Source organism: Sander vitreus, chromosome 21, assembly GCF_031162955.1.
Source record: "Sander vitreus isolate 19-12246 chromosome 21, sanVit1, whole genome shotgun sequence".
Classification (NCBI taxonomy): Eukaryota; Metazoa; Chordata; class Actinopteri; order Perciformes; family Percidae; genus Sander; species Sander vitreus.
In genome coordinates, this window is record NC_135875.1 from 4,673,209 (window position 1) to 4,693,029 (window position 19,821).

The 19,821-nt window shown below is 39.2% G+C and overlaps 3 protein-coding genes across 6 annotated transcripts in view; 2 read left to right on the top strand and 1 right to left on the bottom strand.

Annotated features, from left to right (window-relative positions):
* skap1 (src kinase associated phosphoprotein 1) overlaps positions 1-1,346 on the top strand; it is a 31,256-nt gene extending 29,910 nt beyond the window's left edge. The window contains exons 12-13 of the mRNA XM_078280088.1: positions 267-369; positions 702-1,346. Coding sequence (XP_078136214.1) covers positions 267-359 — 93 coding nt within the window. The 3' untranslated portion in view covers positions 360-369; positions 702-1,346. The remainder of the gene's footprint in view (positions 1-266; positions 370-701) is intronic.
* Positions 1,347-1,535: 189 nt separating this feature from the next.
* On the bottom strand, positions 1,536-11,350 carry snx11 (sorting nexin 11). Of its 2 annotated transcripts, none has more exons than XM_078280085.1 (7): positions 11,167-11,350; positions 9,587-9,621; positions 9,213-9,299; positions 5,783-5,883; positions 5,521-5,616; positions 5,196-5,420; positions 1,536-4,211 (listed from the first exon to the last, which is right to left on the bottom strand). In XM_078280085.1, exons 2-7 carry the CDS (start codon positions 9,608-9,610, stop codon positions 2,963-2,965), a joined length of 1,782 nt encoding a protein of 593 aa, XP_078136211.1. In that variant the 5' UTR covers positions 9,611-9,621; positions 11,167-11,350; the 3' UTR covers positions 1,536-2,962. The 2 variants fall into 2 exon arrangements, with proteins under 2 accessions (XP_078136211.1, XP_078136210.1); XM_078280084.1 differs by having other exon boundaries at positions 9,587-9,626; positions 11,167-11,349.
* Positions 11,351-12,263: 913 nt separating this feature from the next.
* Positions 12,264-19,809, top strand: cbx1b (chromobox homolog 1b (HP1 beta homolog Drosophila)). 3 transcript variants are annotated; one of them, XM_078278703.1, is made up of 6 exons: positions 12,264-12,504; positions 14,242-14,305; positions 14,601-14,754; positions 15,256-15,409; positions 18,900-18,994; positions 19,300-19,809. In XM_078278703.1, the coding sequence occupies exons 2-6, from the start codon at positions 14,251-14,253 to the stop codon at positions 19,439-19,441; spliced, it is 600 nt and encodes a 199-aa protein (XP_078134829.1). In that variant the 5' UTR covers positions 12,264-12,504; positions 14,242-14,250; the 3' UTR covers positions 19,442-19,809. The 3 variants fall into 3 exon arrangements, with proteins under 3 accessions (XP_078134829.1, XP_078134828.1, XP_078134830.1); XM_078278702.1 differs by having other exon boundaries at positions 12,265-12,504; positions 14,224-14,305; XM_078278704.1 differs by lacking the exons at positions 18,900-18,994; positions 19,300-19,809 and having other exon boundaries at positions 12,266-12,504; positions 14,224-14,305; positions 15,256-15,925.
* The last annotated feature ends 12 nt before the right edge of the window (positions 19,810-19,821 follow it).

The window sequence follows — 19,821 nt, forward strand, 5'->3', positions numbered from 1 at the left end:
TATTACAATATTGTACATGGCTGTTTCACAGGTGGGATCTAGACTCCTGGATTCCCTTTGCTAAAGTTGAGTTGATACAGTTTTAACCTTATTATTTTAGTAGCCACTGTAAGGGATCAGGGCCACGTGTAATTGCTAATAACATGGGACAAACAGTGCACTCAAATCAAATAAAAATGTGAGCTTGGTGCTTAATCCTGCTTTGTTTACTTGTCCTTGGACCCCTCGGAGACTTACTGTTGTTTGTTTGTTCATTTTGGGTCTAGGAGTACAACATTCACGGCTGGTGGATCGGCGAGCTGAATGGCACTGTGGGTATCGTCCCCAAGGACTTCCTGCACCCTGCCTACATCCTCTGAGCTCCAACAGGTACCGAGGCACTCTCTTATCATCAGCATTATGGACCATTACTGTGGCCTTATACACAGAAACGGTCCCCCTGGTACTCTTCCAGATTGCCATTGAGGTATATTCAGTCGTTGACCTGCCATTTATGGCATCTGCTGGCTGGAAGAAGTATTGCATAAAGCAATCTGAACGGGACAATGGGTGAGAATAAATATGTGCAACAAAAGTGTGATTACAGTGCGGTTTTCCTATTTAAGAAAATGATTCCCTAATACTGTTAGGCACAGCTTAAAATTAATACTGAATTATTAATGCTTGTTTCTCTGATAGCGTGTTTATTTTTTATTTTACAGCTGCTGCTGACGCGTCCGGCCGTGAATTTCACAGACAGCACCGTCAGATAATTGTTTGTAATTTGAAAATGATTCTCTCATAAGACTGTAAGTTATATCATGTGAATCTGCTGCCGTAGTACTTATTTCTGTACACTATAAACCATTGGTAAAGGTCTTACATACATGATGGACAAACTAGAGCAACAATTGACAGATAACTAAGCAACAACAATTTGATAATTAATTGTATGTAATTAATTAAGAGAAAAGCTTCTATTCTCTGGGATTTACTGCTTAATATATTTGTGTTTTTGACTACAGATTGGACACAAAAAAGTAATTTGAAGATGTCATTGGGCTCTGGTAAATGTGATCTTCCACCATTTAATTGATTAATCAGAAGATTAACCAACAGAATAATAAAAATAATTGTTAGCTGCAGCCCAAGTAATTATTGATTAGTTATTGTGGTCCATTACATTTATCAATTCACTGGTTGAAATGAGAAATTTGTTGATTGTTAGTCGTTTATTTCCTCGTTTTATCACTGACATACAATTAAAAAATATCAACAGATGGTAAGTACAATATGTAAAATATTTCAAACTACATTGTATCTGGAGTTTTAAACAGAAATCCCCAAACAAATAGTAACAGCCTTTACTGCTTGTCTGTGTGCTTTTTTTCCAGGTAAAATTCTGTGGTTATTAAACTGTTTTATTTCAAGCCACTAGGTGGCAGGATTGCATCAATATTTATTTTGTCAAAACCATGAGACGTGTTTTAGTAAGACATGTATAATAAAATCAGTAATATGAAATCCACAGAAAGAAACAGTCACATGTAACACAGTAAAGAAGAAATACTATTTATTTGAAATAAAGTTAGGTTTACATGGACAGTCACTCAGGTTATCGTTGCCTCTGTAGATCCACGTTATAAATAGGTCTTCATTGAAGAGGGGACATTCTTTTAAAAAACAAACTTAAAAGCAACTTTGCAAAAATAATTCTATTACTCATTTACAGTGTAGAGAGAAAGCAAAACCCAGTACTACGATTCACCTATCAGATCCCACAGTTGTGACACGGGATGAGTGACAAGGCTCATTTCTATGTGCAACGACCAACGGCACAATAAACTTTGGGCCCCTTTTTTAAATAATGCAACCACATTAATTAGAATCACAAGCAGTAGCAGTAGTGTGTGAAAACGATGTTGACGTCAAACTGCAGCCAGCTTTTGCACAAGTTTCAGACTATGGTAACTGGAATGAAGGCTGTGCTCACAGAAGTAAACATTTTAAATGTAGGCTGTGATTTTAGAAAAGAAACTATGCCTTACAGGGTCTGTACTTGGTATTGAGAAACAAAAAGGGGTCTGGGCTTGCCTCGCCACGGCTCTCACATATCGTTCCCCAACTCATCCAATGCCGACGCTTCGTTACGGCTCTCAGCGTCTGATACTGTCGCACAAGTCACTCACATGCATGGCCGGACCGACTATCAAAACGAAGATGAAGAAACTCAGATTACAACACACAGAGAGAGTGTGATTTCATTTTCTGCTCAGGACGCCATTACTTCACTATATCTTTACATAGCAAATCTTTTTTTGCTGCTATATTAATGTTCTGAATATCGAGCACAGCCCCTTTAAGCACCAAAAAGCATTTGACTAGATTTCTATTTTTTTTATTTTTTTTTAAATTAGGCTCAATTACAGCAACCACAAACTCTTTAAAAGTGCATACAGATGCGAGTGTTAATACACACCTGAAAAAAGGTAAATTAATTCTTTAATTCAAGTGTATATTTCTGCTATTTGTCTCTGTAATAAAGTACAACATGACTACATTTCAGAGCAATCACATTAAACTTAAAATGAACATATGTAAAATCACATTTTATGTTTACACAACAATAAAACCTTCAGCTCTTTTGTATACGAGTAAATCAACCCTAAGATGCTTGTATGCTTTTGTCAACTTGAGCACCCTCTGCTGTTCCCAAAAAGCAAATCATCATCATCATCATCATCATCATCCATGGCAGAGGAGAAAAATGCCAATATTTAGTTTACCTGAGTGTAAATGAAAATTAAACACTTAAAAAAAGTTGAACCTACAACACGTGTGACAGACCGGATCATCTACATTGTGACGATGGTATATAATGAGCAGATGTTTTATGTATGTGCGTTTGATCGAATGTGAAAGACAACTTCCACAATCCATTTCTCTGACTCTGTGAGTGTGCAGCCCCCCTATGTTGTGCCATTCAGCTGTCTAAGTAATGCACCTCCACCTCGTGAGTCTCCTCTGAGACGTCCAAAGACAGCGAGGACAAGGTTTCCTGCTCCATACATTTACTATGAGCTAATCCAGGCGTGCAGCTGCTCTCTAAGATGCTGAAGTCACTATTTTCAGTCAAATCTACACCAGTTACAGTTGAGTTCAAATCCAGAAAAGTATTCAAGTCACTCTTGTTGTTAATGTATTGCAGGTCCTCGTGATCCCTGGCGGAAATTTCCTCTTTTTCCACAGGGCTTCCATTCATGTGTAGGTCCAAAATGTTTCTACTGGAGGCATCTACATGTGACCAGTGAGTGACCTCCTCAGGAGACGTCTTTATGTAGCCAATTGCAGCCTGGATTGAGTCCTCGGCCTCTTCACAAATGCTTTCTTCATCACTGACTTTGACGACGCTCTCATTGGAAATTGAGTGGCTGTCCTCGTCACTGTCCTCTTTGGTCTTAACCAGATCCTCTTCCTGTTCGACTTGGTCCATTTGTTGAACAGTGTCATCGCCACTGCTTTGCACCTCTGGGACACTGTGCACATTGTGAGTGTCTTCATGGATTTCTGACTGCAGTGGTGTCTCCTCTTTGCTCTCAGATTCATCACTTTTTTCGTTGTCTGGCTGTTTGTGTTCGTCTGAGTTCTTAAATCCCTCCGGACAGCTGACATCTTCAACATGAACCTCAGTGGTCTCAAACACGTTGCTAGCACTAACTTCGGAGATTACATGATTTTCTGAAACCTTTTCCATCGTTGCCTCCACTGAACTTTCCCATTGATCAGCCTTTTTCTCTGTGTCTGGATGAGGAACAGTTTCTTCTTCTGTATCTAATGTCGTAACGCTCTCCTCTCTTACTGAACACCCCTCAAACAAGCTGTCCATCCTGTTCTCCTCAAAGTCAGCCCCCATGGGCGAGTGCACCTCCACTGGTGTTTGTATCTGACAGCATCTTTGCTGGGTCTGTTCTGCAGGGCTGAGACTCTCAGCAACATCTTGGCTTTCACCCAGAAAAAATGTCACCTCTGTTGGGCCAGGGTCCACAACAATGGCCTCTAGATGATTGTTTTTCTGCAGGACCCTTACTGAGGATTTCTCCTTGTTCTGTAACTCAACTGTGTCCTTATCACAGACCTCCAGTAAACCTTCAAGAGGGTCCGAGTCATTACAGGACAAAAGCTCAGGGCTGAAGATCTCTTTAGGTTGTAGGCAAGGTTGATGAGGAGCTGGGCTGTAGAGAGCGAAAGAGAAAACATTTACCTCAACTCACAATTACAACAGAACAGGAACTTGCATAGAATAATAGTTTGAAATTTTGGGAAACACGCTCATTCACTTTCTTGCCAAGAGTTAGATGAGAAGATCGTCAACACTTTGTTTCCTTTGGACAGTGCCAGACTATCCGTTTCCACATGTTTCTAGTCTTTATGCGAAGCTAGCTGGCTGGCTGCCGACTGTAGCTAAATATTTACAGATGTGAGAGTGGTATCAATATTCTGTCAAACTCTGCAAGAAAGTGAATAAGTGTTTTCTTTAATTCAATAAATTAAAAAGGGTGGGTCTTAAACAACAACAGTCTTTTCTATATTATTAACATTGCATCTAGGGGGGGGGTGGGAGAAAGAAAGAAAGGGAGAGTAGTAGCGCTGAACCCTTGAGAATCAACATCCGACTATGCAGCTGTGTAAGTAAACTTGCATAAGAAGCACTGTGTTATCAATTATTCAAGTTTGGATTACTGATACTCTGATCACTTGGCTCCTCTGTAAACAGAAGCCAATGTTGTATGAAATGCCACGGTGTATGGTAAAGACTTGAGACCGGTCAGAGGAATGTCAGGTGCTCTTCCTACATAACATATAGCTGTCAGATGATGTGCACATGACAATATTATATCACATCCTACATTACTTTCACTGTCATTGTCTTGTTCTGAGGAAACTATATGTGATGCATTTTCTGTCTCCCTGGTCAGAAAAAGATTCTTTTCTCTTCCCGACATCTGGGTTTTGTGACAAGGTTTGTCTTTCTCTTATTACGGTACAATAATAACTTTAACCATCCATCAGTGCTGTTGTGCATAATTTTATGCTTGTCTGAGTGCTTTCAGTATGACAGATACAGCATGAATAACCTTAAATAAATAGAAGGGATCATGCAAAGGTAACATTATTTGCACCCCATTTGGCCTATATCAAAAGTTTATCCGTCATACCTCTCCATGGACTCATAAGAAACAGTCAAACTTGGCTCCTTGATGGAATCGTCCTCTTGAGCCTGAGCAAAGCCCCGATTGGACGAGGCGTAGGTGAGGATGGCGTCCGTCACGGAGTAGGGAGTGTGGCCCTGCACACAGTCCTGGATGTGACCGACTGGCAGCTGAGTCTGCAGGAAGAGATGGAGCTGGCTGTCTGACAGACATACTGTCATGTTCACCACACTGCCAGGACAAAAGGTAGTTGTTAGTAATTGCTTGCATTACAAAAATTGCAGATCAAATGCTTTTTTTATTTTATTTTATTTTTTTAAGAAGAACTTACTTGTCCAAAAAGACCTGAAGTCCTTTCCTTCTTCTCTCCAGGAAGTCCTCATTGCTGAAGGTGAAGAAGGACTTTCCTGGAAGCTCTGGGACTGGCCTAGAAGGATGAAAACAAGCAACCATGTAAATATCAGTAACTATTACACAGAAGGGCCATGTAGGTGAACTTTGAACAAAGAATAGTGACATGCAAACAAATTTGTTAATGTTTTCAAAATACCATAAGAAAAAACCTTTAAAGAATACTTTTCACAACAACTTACACCAAACCAGTGTTCTTCTGAAGCTTCTTCCTGAGCCAGACGAACTCGCTGTAACGCCGACGCACGCAGGACGTCTTGGCTGTGAAGGCTTTACTGTTGGTCTGGGAATGAAAACATATGTATTACAGTCAACAATACTAGATTATTATACAGAGCCAAAGTATGAGGCAATGTAACATCACATTAAAGGGAAAGTCTGGCAATATTTCATATTTTTCTTATTGTTAACAGATCCCAAAATAAAACGGAAACAGTGAATGTATCTAACAAGGTGGGTGTGTGTGTGTGTGTGTGTGTGTGTGTGAGTGACAGCCTGATATATCATCTTCCTCTGTGCCATAGAGCTCCGTTGTTGTTAAAAACATGTCCATGAGCCACACTATTGCACTGGGTGACATGTTCCTTAATTACCATGGACACACACACTGTAGTTTATTTTGACTCAATCCCACACACACCGTCCTGCTGCAACAAATACTCAAAAAAACTACAGTGACCAGCTGTTTTAGGAAATTATTGAGCCTTTTTTTTTTTTTTTTAAACTAAACTTTATATTTGTGACCCGTTTTTAAAGGTGTACATCTTCAGTTTGAATCAGTGGGCTCAGTGCTTGGTTTTGGTCTTTTCATGGGAGTTGTTGACAATGGGAAAATGTGTTACAATTTATTTTAATGTCACTGGAATGACTCAACTGCAGCTTAGTTTATGGCAGAACTAAAACATCACATGTTGTTGTTCCAGTTATACACTCACCTAAAAGATTATTAGGAACACCATACTAATGCTGTGTTTGGCCCCCTTTCGTCTTCAGAACTGCCTTAATTCTTTGTGGCATTGATTCAACAAGGTGCTGGAAGCATTCTTTAGAAATGTTGGCCCATGTTGATAGGATAGCATCCCCCACACATTACACCACCACCAGCCTGCACAGTGGTAACAAGGCATGACGGATCCATGTTCTCATTCTGTTTACGCCAAATTCTGACTCTACCATCTGAATGTCTCAACAGAAATCGAGACTCATCAGACCAGGCAGCATTTTTACAGTCTTCAACTGTCCAATTTTGGTGAGCTCGTACAAATTGTGGCCTCATTTTTCTATTTTTAGTGGAGATGAGTGGTGTAGCCCATCCGCCTCAACGTTGTTCGTGTTGTGGCTTCACAAATGCTTTGCTGCATACCTCGGTTGTAACGAGTGGTTATTTGAGTCAAAGTTGATCTTCTATCAGCTGGAATCAGTCGGCCCATTCTCCTCTGACCTCTAGCATCAACAAGGCATTTTCGCCCACAGGACTGTAGCATACTAGAGGTTTTTCCTTTTTCAGACCATTCTTTGTAAACCCTAGAAATGGTTGTGCGTGAAAATCCCAGTAACTGAGCAGGTTGTGAAATACTCAGACCAGCCCGTCTGGCACCAACAACCATGCCACGCTCAAAGTTGCTTAGATCACCTTTCTTGCCCATTCTGACATTCAGTTTCGGAGTTCAGGAGATTGTCTAGACCTGGACCACACCCCTAAACGCATTGAATCAGCTGCCATGTGATTGGTTGTTTAGATAATTGCATTAATGAGACATTTAACAGGTGTTCCTAATATTCCTTTAGGTGAGTGTATGTGGGGCAGTCAAGTGATGTTTGCATGACAAGATCCCGTCTGACTGATCGTAATCAATTACAAACAGCGTTGGTTAGGTTCTTGTCGTTAAAACTAATTCCAATAGATGATAACTCCTCAGAAGCATCACTTGGAGTCACTCACCATGACTCCCCCGTTTCACTATTTCAGTCATTTATTTAAGCAAAAATAAACATTCAAATGTGAGTATTCGGAGCTTCTCTTTGTTGTATATGATGGTAAACTGAATCTTTTTGGGTTTTAGACAGTCAGTTGAGCAAAACAAGAAGCTGTGCCCCTGGGCTATGGTTATACCAGCCATGTTTTAGCTATTTTCTGACATTTTATAGACAAAGCAATGCATCAGTTTATTGAGAAATTAATCAGCAGGATGACTGATAATGATATAATTGTTGGTTGCAGTCTTCCATATTGCTAAGATCGATTAGACATTGAGCCATTTTTTTTTAGGAGTTTTAAAAATACTAATAAGTGTTTTGGTCTAAAATGTTAAACAGTAGAAATAGTTAAATGCAGGCGACTAATGAGTGAGACGGCTTTTTTTAGAAGGTGTTGAAAGATCTTAAAAAAAAAAAAAAAGCTTCTCGTTTTAACTTTCTGAGTTTAAAATTCTAACGTGTACATTTTGGGGGCTCACATTTACCTGTGAAAAACAATAGCATATTGATGACACCCAAAATGATATGAGATCATGTGAGGTCACATGATCTTAGCCAATCTCATGAGTCAACACCCACACAAAACATCCGTCTAGGCCTGAAGACTCGCTGCTGACACAGCATTCCCTGGCACAGGCCGCTGCCTAGACAACCACATCAACTCCTTTCCAAACACAATGTAAGGAATCTATGCTGCTGCAAACTCAGTGCTTTCCAAAGATTGGAGTTAGCTTAAAAGCTGAAATTGAAAACGGTCTCAAAAGTCTTATGGTATTATCTGAAGCTCCAGGCTTTTGAATCCTCTTATAACCTTCAAAATGTATTTTGTAGTATGAGACAGGCTTAATAGAAAACTGGAATTTTGTGGATTAGAGTGAAAAACTTTTAAAACTGTAGAAGCGCTGCTGGGTCTTTGTGGTGATCACATACAGGCAGGGCTCGACAGTAACGGTGACCACTTAAAAAAGTTAGCGTTGAGCCCTGCATACAGGCGCCCTTTGAATACTTTAGGTGTATTGTGCTTATTCCATCTTGAGAAGGGCTCATTGCAGCGGGGATTATGGTCTTAAAAAATAAAAATGCAAGCCTCCTTTGAAGGATTCCTTGGATTGTTTTTGAAGGAGACTTGCGTTTTTATTTTTAAAGAACAGATTCTACCGATGCAATGAGCCCTTCACGAGATGAAATAAATACCAGTAATTCTTATCTGGCGAGTGGTGTGAAACTTTTCAACCACAAAGGCTACTCATATTGGATTTGACTCATTACTAACACATCTTTGATCCGTTTTAGAATAATATTCTACATCATCAGAAGCCAACATTTATGTTTGTTGTCGATTATTTCGCAGATTATTTCACAAAATCATTTCAGAAAATAGTAAAAATATCCCTCTCAATCTTCCATAGCCTTCAAATGTCTTCTTTTGTCTGACCAAACTTAAAAAATATTCAATGTGCAGTTAAATAAAGCAAAGAAAGCAGCAAACTTCACATGGGGAGAAGCTAAAACCACAAAATGTTTGACATTCCTGCTTGAAAATGGACTTAAACGATTCATTGACTAATCATTTCAGCTCCCACTAAAGTAGCTCACACTAAAAGATATATTGTAATTTTATGTGTTAATACTCACATGTAGGAATATTTTATAATCCACATAAGAATTCCACGAGCCTTCGTTCTGTATGCGGGGATCTTGGACCCGCACTGCAACAAACTCCTGAAGGACAGAACCAAAATCACTGTTGTTTAAATAAAAACGGTGGTAATCTGTGGTTAAAGCAACAGATTAGGATCTACAGTCATTTACTGTGTATCCACAACACATGCTCTTCAAATAGATCAAGTTCCTCAAATGTTTTTAAATGCATCAGTGGGGGCATTGTTCTTTGACATTTAAGTGGAAGTTTAAAAAGGGCAGTTTTAGATTTCACCAACAAGATGACCCACATTAGACATCAATATTGCAATTTAATGTAGAACAAGACGTAGTGGGAAGTTACTTACATCTTCTTCTTGATTGCTGATCATCCTACCGAGTGCTGCACTGCAAAGAGAGGAGAAATCAATGAGGAGGAAATTCAATAAACAGGATAAGAACATCAAACTGTGCATGTTTTCTATAGTGTTGTCATGAGCTGATGACTCATCCTCCAAAAGAGAAGCTTGTCAGCGAAAATCCACTGAGTCACTCTTGCAGGCTCTTTACATTTAGGGGTTGGGTTTAGTGATTCAGACTCCTAAGTTTTCAAAAGAGTTTAAAGCAGAGTAACCTCTACTGGACTTTACAGTAGTTTGTTGAGTCTCTTTACTGCTTTGTGAAATTCTCCAGTAGCAGCTTGTTAGCCAGATAGTGTACAACGAGTACACCAAGATTTCTTTAAACCAATGTCAGTCTGACTCACCATCATAAGCCTGGAGAAACACGTAACCAATAACCAGGAGTGGCACACCAGTAAGGACCGACGCATGCCGATTAGGGGTGTATCAGTTTACAAAAAGCAACTAAAATATGATTTGACTATTTCATTACTAAACTCTTCCAGCCATTTTAAAAAAACTCATTTTTTTTTAATAAAAAATATAAAGAATAAATATAAAATGGGAATTTTTACAATAATGGCACATCTTAAAGATTACGATATGTATCGATATTTCCACTTTGTATGGATAATATTGGATCGTTGAGGACTGAATCAATATCGATCCAGATTGATGTATCATTACACCCCTAATGCCAATTAGTGCTGCCTGCAACTAACAATTATCTTTATCTAGCCCAGTAACATTTATGTATCTCAGTAATCTGCTGACTGGCTTTTCATTGAATTGATTAGTTGTTTACAAAATTGTCAGAAAATAGAAATGTTCAAAGTGAAAGTCTCAAAATTGCCCCTCCCAAAGATATATAGGCCTATATATGAATTTGCACTGATGTGAAAAGATAAAAGGACTGGCATATGTCAATTAGGGGTTGCAGCTAACAATTGTTTGTATTATTAAGTTATCTGTCAACTGGTTCCCAATAATCAATTTGTTGTTTATTATAAAATGTACTAAAATAGATAAATGTATCCAACTAGATGTCTTCAAATTGCTCTTTTTTTTTTTTACATGACTACAGCCCCCCAAAATATATTCAATTTACAATGATATATAGCAGAGAAAAACAGCAAATCCTCAAATTTCAGAAGCTAGAACTAGAGGATATGGATTTCAGACAATGTAGATCATCAATAACACAGAGAAACTAGCTAATTACTACCAGGTTTCTTCCATTAACTTATCAGCCACTGAAACAGCTGTTTCTCAAAACAGACAAAGTATTCTAGCTACGATGTGTGATTTAGTGTTTTGTGTCCTGAATCTATTTAAAATTCAAAAAAATAACCTTCAGAATTGAACAGGTTGTGGGAGATGTTAATTATCGAGTCTCTTGATACCGTGTAAAGAACCTCAAAGTAACACAAAATAGAATGAGAGAGTATAGAGAGTTGTCTGGCCTGACTGATTACACTTCTAAACAATCTAACGTTAGCTGTAGGAAACATAAGCTAAATGCTAATCCCAATCGACAAACTACTTACTTTCATGAGGTATATGTCGGTAGCTGTGGTAGTTTCCAGCCGGAAGTTTTCGATGTGCTCTTGTTTGTCGATGTTTCGGTTTTATTTAAGCACAAAATGCTCATATAAAGAGGCTTGTTTTCTTAGAACAGCTCCTTTCTCCATTTCGCAAGTCACAAGCCCTGCTGCGACGTCACATCGTAACGTACCTACGGTAAGCGAGGTTTTTTTTCTTTCCCAAGGATGGCGAAGGCATGCCCCGCCCTACTCTGCCTTACTCTACCTCTGATTGGCTTACCCTTACTGTAACCCTAACCAATCCCTTTCCTCTTGCCTAAACCTAACCAACCCAACCACAGCAAACAGTGAGTGCTAGCCAATCAGAAGGAGAGTAGGAAGGGTCATGCCTTCACCATCCTAGGATATTTTTGGGCTTCCGGTAAGTGTGCTGCGTAAGGGCGTGTTCTCTTAATACATCCATGCGTGGGACTGACAATTTTTATTTTATTTTTTTATTTAACCAAACATTTATTATTTTCTAGGAATTAAACTGAATTCGCGCCACAAAAAAATAAAATAAAAACGTTGACGAAGGTTCACTAACTTCGCAGCACATCAGGGGGTGGTGTTTGCTCATATATATATATATAGGTGGTGGAAATGTGGCTGACAGCTCCTGAAAGTTTACAGTAAGTGTAATTTAAAAAGAAAAAAAGGTAAGCTATGTCAAAAATAATGACTAAGTCAAAATTACAAGATATTAAATCAGAATTATGATATTAGGTCAAATTGATAAACTAAATAAATTACAATTGTGAAATATAAGTCAAAATGGCGAGCTATTAAATAGAAATGATCAAATATTAAGTTATGAAAAGTCACAGAGCGATCAATAAAGTTTTTTTTTTATTGACACAATGCAGTATACAGAGAACCAGGTAAGCAATAATAGCACGTGAGGAGCGATCAATAAAGTAGCTATCTACTGTATCTATCAACGCAGTGAGGGCGTTCCGCCGTTTGATCACACTCTGCAGTCAGAGATCTATATACATGCGCACGCAGCACGGCTGGCTGTGGTTACCCTGGTTACCTTGATGAGTAAATCCATACGCTTTGGAATCTTTGATACTGTGGTCCTCGCGCTCCAACCAGAGGACTACTTTTTTTTTCCTGACGAAGGGGCGGAAACGATACATTTGACTGTAGTCAAGCTATCGGCTCTGTATTTCAACAACAAATCAAGACAAAACAGCGACGTTATCACAATATAATTACGAGGCAAAGACCATCGTGTTGTTTTATATCGGTTCAGGTGGAAGTTCAAGTGTTTTCTTTAATTGTAGCGTTAAGTCATCGGTGAGTTTATTTTTTATCTTCCCTCCAAACGTGTTGTTTCGGTAACGTTACATTGTGCACGAGTCTACCGTTACCTTTCCGCTAATGTGCATGTTTTCAATGGGGATGAAAACTAGCGCTGTCTAATTAGGAGACACGCTTCTTATTATGCTTTAATAACCATTATAATCGGCAGACATCGCTAACGCGAAAGCAATATGGAGGAGACACCAAACTGTGGTCCCTCCGAGGCTTTGTCGTGCGGTGTTTTTCTTCTGTAGTCGTTATGCTTGCTACAATAGCAACAACGCCGCCCCCATTCCACTACATTGTGTGTATATTACCCCACGACAATGCTAATTTAAAGTAGGTAACGCATGGTTTGTTTAATCATCGGCTCTGTATTTCTACAACAACGTTACATTCTGCTAAGCAGCCGCCAGGTGTTGTTGTTGATGATGATGCTGCTGGCACCACCGCTGTTTACCGCCATATTATTAAAGTGATGAGATCCTCTGTAATTACCTGTTAAAGGTGGTCAGTAATACATTTGGTCAGGGCATATTTTATACACTTGTACTACCACCTAAGATACAGTGGTGGAATGTAACTAAGTGCATTTACTCAAGTACTTAAGTACACATTTGATGTACTTGTACTTTACTTCGGAGTCTTTTCTTTTCATGCCACTTAATACTTCTACTCCACTACATCTTAGAGGGAAATAGTGTACTCTTTAATTCAATATATATTTATCTGACAGCTTTATTTACTTTACAAAGTTAAGCTTGTTTTGCATACAAAACACAGGATGGGCTCTGGGTAGCCTACTTGTGGCAGTATTTCTCACTATTTTCCAAAACAAACAATCAATCAATCGATTAATGGAGAAAGAAATCAACAGATTAATTCATAATGAAAATAATCATTAGTTCATAGTCGAAAATGAGCTCCAGCTCAACCAACAACAACAGTAAAATCTTTCTTTTACATTAATGCCTGAGTAATAATAATCTAATGATACAATATATAACAGTCACAGGGGGCATTTTTCTTCTTTTAATGCTTTAACTACATTTTCCTGAATATACCTACATCATTTTACAGAAGTAACATTTTCAATGCAATTACATTTGACAGTGTTGTATTACTACTTTTACTTAAGAAAAGGATCTGAATACTTCCTCCACCACTGCTTGAGATACAATGAGTTTACACCATGTCATAAGGTAACAGGTAACTTTAGGCAATGCAGATTAGGCAGCCTTCTTTAAGTATAAATCAATAACTGCAAGAAAAAAATCAACATAAACAATTGGTTTAAAAAAATATCACAAAGTGAAACACATCGTTGCTGTCGGGCAGAAACCTTGTACCTCCATATTTAGTCGTTTTATTTTATTTTTTCATAAATCAAAGCTATTGGTCCCCTTTTTACGTCTGACTGTGGGTTTTACAAATATTTAAACAGTATCAAGGCGATTTTCGTCTGACTTTGAAGCTCAATAAAATGTTTTTTAAATTTTCATTTTTTTTTTCATTTCCTGAAAAAACAACGGTTTGGGACATACAAGGTTTCTGCTCGACAGCGACGATATATTAATTGCTGGTAATCTACATTGCCTCACATTGTTACCCTTGTATCTTCTCAATAAATCCCATTCTCCAATGCTGTTTTCTCCTCTCTATCACATTGATTCCCGTTTGCCTTCATTACGCAACAATCTTGATGTTGACCAGTAACCTGCTGGTCCCCAGGTCTACCTGATGAGTATGAGCCTGTCTACAGAACCCCCTAACGATGTTCCTGCTGTTACAGAAGGTTTAATACATCATTATTTTCCAACATAAATGTCTCTGTATCACTTTGTTTTTGTGCGTTAAGGTGTGTCAGGAGTCAAGGAATGAATTAAGTCATGTATGTTGACAAAGTGGCACTCTAAATGTCTGTTACCCATTTGAACGTGTCCCAAACAAATGAGGACATCTTAAACTCTTAATTTTAACACCTGCAGGCTTTAAGAGTTTTCAGTTTTTAAGCCTCAGCAGCTGTTAAAAGGGTATGTCTTTAGGGTCAGTAACTATCTGCTCACTACTCCTGTTTTCTAACCCATCAGAGAGCAAAATGACTACAGTCGAGAAGGACAAGAAGCCAGATGATGTGGAAGAGGAGGAGGAGGAGGAGGAAGAATATGTGGTGGAAAAGGTCCTGAATCGGCGGGTGGTGAAAGGGAGAGTAGAATATCTTCTCAAGTGGAAAGGCTTCTCTGAGTGAGTGTTTTGGTGGGAGTTGTTGTCAGAAACATTAGGGATGTAACTTACACAAAACTCAACAGAATGAGCTGCAGACAAATGACTGAAAAATATTCCTTTCTATAAACCATGCAAAACAACAGATGTGTCTTCTTATTAAAGTGCAGCTAAATAACAAAAATGAAATAAAAAAAAATTAACAATTACATTTTTAAAACAAATCCCACATCAGAATAACTAAAAAACAAAAAATATCTTCAAATAAATAAACTAAGAAGACGTAGTGACGTCTGAAGTCAAACAAGTGAAATCTAAAGTAGATTACACCCTAGGACGTTTAAACATTGCATCGTGATTCATTTTTTATCTCAACCGGTTGTAATCTTTACACATTTATATTGATTTTTAACCGATTCACGATGCATCGTTACATCCCTAATAAACATATTGCATCGTCTACTTTCTTTTCCTGTCATTATGCCTATTTATACAGTACTCTTTATGTACTTGTTTCTGCAGGGAAGACAACACGTGGGAGCCAGAAGACAACCTGGACTGTCCCGATTTGATTGCAGAATTCCTGCAGTCCCAGAAATCAGCACACGAGGGTAAGAGGAAGGCGGCCGGAGACGCAGAAGGAGACGAGAGTAAAACGAAGAAGAAAAAAGACGATGTAAGTCCCAATCCTTTGTTTTTGTTTGAGTCCATAAGTGATCTATCTATCATAACTGGTACTGGGGTTATTATGCATAGTTACAAGATCTATTGTATTAAGGGCCCTGACACACCAAGCCAACCTCAAAGAAGTAGCAAAGACAGACTCATTCTTCATGTCAAATCTTCTGTTAAAAGTTGCAATTGAACACACCACAAAGACTACAGCCAACAGCCAGCTGACCACTAACATGCATGTATGTTTTACACAATGAGTCAGTCTGTGTCTGTTAAGACAAACAAGACAAAGTAGTCTACTATCTGACACCACTGTGAATAAAATAAATTGTCTCATCAGTAATAATATGTGTAAAATGTCTAAAATGTAATAATATGTCTAATAAAAAACTTGCAACTGGCACTGTTGAGCTGTTTTCTTTGCTATGCTCTGGTGTTGCCAGCCTATCGTCTGCTGCTTGTGAGAACAACAAAAAAGGCAGACACAAAATAAAAGTCTTTTGATCCACAGAGCTTGAGATTACGGTCATTTTTTGGGGGGCGAAGGAGTTTAAAACATTGCCAAGAAAGAATGGTGAAACAGCCTGGCACAGTGAGTTGGTTAGATGAAGAGTTGCAGGCGGCAGGTGTAGTTTAGGCAAACCTTAAACCACATCAAGGTAAGGAACTTTTTGTCATGGAAACCGCATCACAGGCTCACGATAAAGCAGGGTGCTGGTTTTCCAACCATAAGGGACTTCAGGTGTACACTTTAACAGCGCCTTACTTTGGGATCAATCAACCAATTCCATGCTTCCTCTTCTAGGGGTGGGGAAAAACTCGATACAGCGTAGTATCGCAATATTTTTCGTGGTAATACTGTATCGATACACGGACTCCAAGTGTCAATTTATATATTATTATTATATGAATGGACCTTTTTCACAGCAGACATTTTTGACTTGTCATAGTAGGAAAAGCACAGTTGAAATTGATAACCTTAACGATGGCTCAGTTCCATCAAGTGTCCCATGCTACGTTTACACGTGGCCGGCTATTTTCTTAAACGGACATTTCAACCTCTCCGTTTTCAAAAATAACTTAGTGCACAGCTGTCAGTTTTCAGAAAAGTGTTCGTTCACACATACCCGTGTACATATGCCGTCAAGAGCATGCCAACGAGAAGCTCAAGCCCACGTCAGCCAATCAGAATCCCGAAAATAGCAACAACAGCAACATATCACTTCCTCTCTCTCCTCTTCCTCACTTCCTCGGCTGCCTAAACCTCCGTTTGTCTCAGTTTACATGCAAATGTGCAAACAAAGTTTTCCAAAATCTCCACTCTGGTCGGAGTTTTTAGAAAGAATCGTTTTCAGAGGCAAATTCTCCGTTTGCGTGTAAACGAAGGGCACAAACGAAGGGAAATGTCTGGAAAATAACCATGTACGTGTAAACGGGGTACCAGTGAGCTATTTCAGTGAGTCAGCATGCACAACACCAGGGTCTCTCCTAAGTGGAATGCGGCCATCATTAATGGTTTGGAATACACCGTGCTTTTCCTACTATGACATGTCAACATGTCTGCCGTGAAAAAGGTCTATTGCACATGAGAATTTAACTTTTTGGCTACTTTTTTTAATTAATTAAATGTATTAAATAAAGTTTAAGGGAGATGAACAAACAGAGAAATTAATCTTTTTAGATAAAACTAAAGTTTTCCTTTGGGGAAATAATTTGAAGTTGCAGTATATCGCAGAATATCGCAATATCTTTAAAATTGCAATAATATGGTATTGTAACATAAGTATGGCGATAATATCGTATCGTGGGGCCTCTGGTGATTCCCTCCCCCGCCCTCCCCCACATGCAGGATACCCTCTGGGTAGTCACACACCTGCTATACAGGAAACTCTCGGGCTGAATCTCAAATGGTTGGACTTCACCGCACTTGCAGACTCGTTCCCAGGAAGTCTGCGAGTGCCTTGGTTTGTCTAGATCCACAGTTCATCAAGTCTGCATGTGGACGTTCTGCAGACTTGCAGAGAGTCGGCTCGGGGTGCAGACCACTCCCAGTTCATTACAACAAAGATGTGACGCTATTATTTTTTCATATTGTCGACACAAGACAATGTTTAACCTTAAAGTATTTTACAAATATGTAGAACTGAAAAGGATTAAAGCACGAGCTGATCGACAGAAAACTAATTATCAAATGTTTCGATCATTTAAAGCAGTGGTTCCCAACCTTTCTTCCTTGGCGCCCCCCCTACTCATGTCTAAGAAAAGCTGAGCCCCCCCGTCCGAAACCGAAGTTGAGGTAACTTTCGAGATAGAGCCTTACTTTCTTTTTTGATACAGAGGAGTTATCAGCACTTTTACGTTTCTCCGCCATGTTTCATTCATAAACTAGTGATGCCGTGGCGGCAGGAGAAACGAGGATGATAGCAGCTAGCAGCTGACCTGATGACAGCAAGGGTCCCAGGTTAAGAGGTCCCGGAGGTTTGGCCTACTAAGTAGCCTGCCTACAATTTTAAACAAGAACAAAAATATATAGTTTTTATACAGACTTTTGTATACATTATATATTCTAGCGTATTATCGTAATTTGTTTAACATGTGCAAATATTTTTTTTCTACTTCAACCTCAAACCAGATAAAGACTTGCGCACCCCCTGTGATCTTTGCCGCCCCCCTGAGGGGTCCCCGGACCCCAGGTTGGGAACCACTCATTTAAAGGCCCTGAACACCCACGAAGGTGTTTTCAGTTACACTGACTGATTGGACCTCTTCCCAGGACTGTGTGGGTGTGTTTAGACTGATTGATTGACACCTTCCTGAATTTCCTGTTAGCTTTGTTGCACCTGTTAGGTCAGGACAAATGACAGCTTTACCATTGTTATTGGTAGAAAAGATTTGTGAGCATCAAAAGCTCCGGCCCACCTTCAACCAGAGCAGAGGTCTAATGAGCCAGAATAACTGAAAACACCTGTGTGGGTGTTCAGAGGCTTAATGTCATTGCCAAGCTGGTTCCAGCTTTTCAAACGTGGGGATTTTATTCTTTTTTCTGTCATACATGATAGTAAACTTAATATGTTTTGGGTTTTGGTTGGTCGGACAAAGCAAGACATTTGAAGACATCAACTTTAGCTGTGTATAACAGGCAATTTTCACTATTTTCAGACATTGTATTGATAGAATGATAACATCGATAATGAAAGTAATTGTCAGTTGCTGCCCTGCAAATATGGTAATGGCAAAAAAAGCAACACACATATACATGAAATCTTCAAACATTTGCTCCACATGCATTCAGCCATGTTGATTGACAGTTCAATTTGTCCCAAACTTTTTCTGTTTTTACAGCAGTTTCCCAGTGTTTTTGTGGCATTCTGTTCATCTGAATTTGTTTTTAAATTCAGATAGGAACCTTGAAATACTGTAGGTACTTGGTATTTATGCTGAAATTTTGTTTTGGGCTCGATTAAAGTTGTGTTTTGTTGTTTGATCCTCAGACAGAGAAGCTAAGGGGCTTTGCTCGAGGGCTGGATCCAGAAAGGATTATTGGTGCCACAGATTCCACAGGAGAACTCATGTTCCTCATGAAATGGTTCGTACGGCACCTTAAAGGCCCTGAACACCCACACAGGTGTTTTTAGTTAATGTGGCTGATTGGACCTCTTCCCAGGACTGTGTGGGTGTGTGTATAGACTGATTGACTTCTTCCTGAGTCCCCTGTCGGTAGTGTTGCACCTGTTGGGGTGGGACAAATGACAGCTGTATCATTCTTGTTGTTAGAAAGAATTAGTGTCCTCATAAGTTCAACCTGAGTCTAATCAGCCAGAATAACTGAAATCACCTGTCGGTCTGGGAATGCCAAATGACAGTCAGTTGACTTTGTTTCTGTGTTTGCAGGAAAAACTCTGACGAAGCCGACCTGGTGCCGGCGAAGGAGGCCAACGTGAAGTGTCCGCAGGTGGTCATCTCTTTCTACGAAGAGAGACTTACTTGGCACTCGTATCCCACTGAAGACGAGAAAAAAGATGACAAAAACTAACACAGGGCGAAGGGGTAGGGGGAAAGAAAGAAGAGAAACTGTAGTTTTGAACTTCATTGTACATGTACTTTCCAGAGGTATTTTGGGGAGATCGGGAGGGGGGGGCAAAGACAAGCAAGGCATTATTGGACTCATTCGTCTTATGGTACAGTATCACTCATTTGATACCACTTTTATCTGGATAGTCAAACTGTATATATGCTTCAGGTTTGCTTGACAAAACCCAAATGACATTAAAAAAAAGCAGTGTTGATTTTCAGCGTTGACTCGGCCGCTTCAGTATCATGTTCACACATTTGGTCCAGTGCTCGGTCATCTTGCTATGAGATTGTATCAGTGAGGTGGTTTTTATTTCATATGTGTCGTATCTTTTTACATGG